Below are 3,067 nucleotides of genomic sequence, written 5' to 3'. Positions count from 1 at the left end.
CGCACAGGCACATCCCTGCTAAAACTGCAGGAAGCCACTATTAGAGTACTTGTTTTATTAACAGAATTAATAAATCAGTCACTGAAGTGTAAGAGTTGTAAGACAAGACTATACATATAATGCTTCCATTGTTACTATTAACCTGTGAAAAGCTGACACACTCATTTCACTGAGGATATCACACAGCAGCATAAAGCAGCCATTATCATGCTATGACATGAATGCTAATATACATGAACGTATAAACAGCACTGGAAGCAAGGAGGAGCCAGAATCCCAAACTCCCTTCCTTCCAAGCAACTGCCAAACAGTAACAGGCCAGATATTTACAACACATGTTACTTGTTCTCCTTCTGGCCTTATAAATCTTTTGTTACACAGGAGGCCAACTTCTACAGAAAAGACAGGATGCTCTCAGCCGTGTTTTGCTCACAGTCTGGTTGTTAGAGCACTCTCCTCGGAAGCGGAAGATGATGCTTTAAACCCCCACTGGCTATCCAGGTCCTTCCACTTCCTGAGCAAGCGCACTAACCTCTAGGCCGGGGTGCTCAACTTCTGGCCCATGAGCCAAATGAGGTCCATGGAAACATTGCATCTAGCCCATGGGACTCCCCATGGGTTGGGAAATTTGACAGTGGGGAGCAGTGGCCACCTTCCCCCACTGCCAAATTTCCCTACCCCCTCTCTGCCAGCACAGCCAGATCCAGGCCAGGCCAGGCCCCCTTCTACATGCCACTGGATTGGGGCTGGGCCACGCTCCCTCCACTGCCTTCCCCCTGCTTCCCCCTAACTGCATGGAACTCAGCCATGCTCTCTTCTCCCCATACAGCTGTTATTGGGGCTGGGCCAGACCCACTCCCCTCCATGAGGCTTTGCCATGCCCCTTTCACCCCCTATCCCCAACTCCCCTACAGGACTGGATCAGGCCAGGCTGCCCCCCAGCCCTCTGTGTGGCTAGATGGGGCCCCACCATGCTCACCCCAGGTACCAGGTCAGAGCCACTGCCCATCTGGCCCGCCAAGAAAAAGGTTGAGCACCACTGCTCTTAACCACCGAGAAAAAAAAAGGGTGAAGGCCCTCTTCTTTCTCCTACCAGTAGTTCAGATGAACATCTTGCTCTGAGGCAGCTAGATCCTACCGTGATGAAGCCATCTAATGCTGTACACAGGGAATGGGAGAGATATGTGTGTCTGCAAGGCAGGGCAGTATCAGCCACTGGAGACATACTAGGCTGTCCATTAAGAGAATGGGAGAGCAATATCCTTTCCTAGGAAAAACAGATTGCTCTCCTGAGCCCAAAACCCTTATTTGGGGATGACTTTAGATGCTAATTAGGCAAGAAAGAATCTGGGCCAGAATACTTTCTTATTAATGAGCAAACAAAAAGTAAAACAAGAAAATGAATTGCTGCACAATGCAGTGATTCTCAACCAAGGTGCCAGGGCACCCTGGGATCCCGCCAGATCTTTGAAGGGTGCCAGTGGGGTGCAAGGAGATAATCAGGCAAGCTAGGTAGATACTCCAGGCTCAGATGTGTCACAGTCTGGACCACCTCCCTTCACCTCTACTGCCCAGCTCCAGTGTAAGGAGGTAAGCACTATGCCTGCTTGCAGACATTAAAAACAACAAAAATGATGCTTTACTTTAAACTCAGTGTATCCCCACACCAAACCACACACATGCCAAGAACTTAGTTAGACTTGGCTCACCCAACGTCTATAAAGATTAAATCAGCTTTAGCTAAAAGCACCAAAAATCCCCGCTAAAGTGCCTGATCTATACAGATGCTATGGAACCAGGCTGAAGTATAGCACTGCTTCTTCCAGTAAAGCACAGTTTTTTGTTGTTTTTTTTTTTTGTTTTGTTTTGTTTTTTTAAACGTCTGCAAGCAGCCTATAATATATAACATTTGTTTTTTAAAACTGAATGCCACTCAATTTGCAAAGTTAAGGAGGTGTGCCTCAAATCCAAAAAGGTTTTGAATTCCTGGCATAATGGCATGCTGAAAGCAATCAGTTTAACACTATTAAGAAAGTAAAAGTTCTAAAAATTATTTTAACTCCACTACAATTGTTAACATCTTTACCTGTAAAGGTAAAACTAATGAAAGTGTCAAGGTATACTTTAATATTTATACACAAAACCAAAATCAAGTATTTTAAAATAGTGACTTCTGTGTTGGCTTTATTTTCTATACCTTTAACACCAAAGACAGGAACACAGACACAAAAACAGACAACTGGTTTATATAAATGTATATACAAATACTGCAGCCACAGAAGTATTGCTCAGTTGTTTACACCACTGCGGAAACTACCAATTCAACAAGTTTGAAATAATTGTTATGTACTCAACTCTCCAAGACTCAAGCCACTCAGGAACCTAGTTTTATGCAACCATTTTTTAACACATTGGATTAAAAAAGTAAAAATTCAAACAGAAATACTGGGGGGGAAAGGCAGTAAGAGAAATGTATCCACTTTTTACATGATGAAATTAACACACACTCGCATGTTCTAGTGACAATCAAATATCGGTGAAACTAGTAAATAACCAAAAATACTTTAGAGCAGTCTGCTTTGATTGTATTAAAAAATAAATCAATATATTTTCTTTGAACTGAATTATGAAAACCAGCTAACAGATAAAGAAACATATTATGTTGTTAATACTGAAAACTGAAGCATATAGAACACCACATTAAAATGTTCCTCTTCCCAATATTTAAAGTGTCTAGTGCAGGCCATATACTCACTCAATAGAAGTACTAATTAGCCTTTATAATGAATGATCTAAATCAGAGTAATCTTGCATCCAGATATGACATACCATGGCAGGATAATGGGACTGGGAAGGCTGCTGCTGGTACACAGATTGCATCAAGAGCTGCTGCTGGACCATCTGCTGGTGCATTGCTTGATACTATATTTAGAAAGAAAAAAAGATCTCTGAAAAAGTAACCAAAAAACCCTCTATGGCCACATTCAAATGAGCACGGTGTCTGCGGCACTACATACCACACATTCAGCTGTTCCCCACGCTGCAAGGTAGCAATGTGGGGGGGGGG

General features: G+C 43.0%; 1 protein-coding gene across 4 annotated transcripts in view; it reads right to left on the bottom strand.

Annotated features, from left to right (window-relative positions):
• Window positions 1–3,067, bottom strand: part of BMP2K (BMP2 inducible kinase) — a 96,398-nt gene that overhangs the window by 46,090 nt on the left and 47,241 nt on the right. For all 4 annotated transcript variants that reach the window (XM_025208509.1, XM_025208510.1, XM_025208511.1 and 1 more), the window contains one exon: window positions 2,830–2,922. In XM_025208509.1, coding sequence (XP_025064294.1) covers window positions 2,830–2,922 — 93 coding nt within the window. The remainder of the gene's footprint in view (window positions 1–2,829; window positions 2,923–3,067) is intronic.

This window comes from Alligator sinensis, unplaced genomic scaffold (assembly GCF_000455745.1).
Source record: "Alligator sinensis unplaced genomic scaffold, ASM45574v1 scaffold565_1, whole genome shotgun sequence".
Taxonomy (NCBI): Eukaryota; Metazoa; Chordata; order Crocodylia; family Alligatoridae; genus Alligator; species Alligator sinensis.
This window is presented reverse-complemented; position numbering and strand designations above follow the sequence as displayed.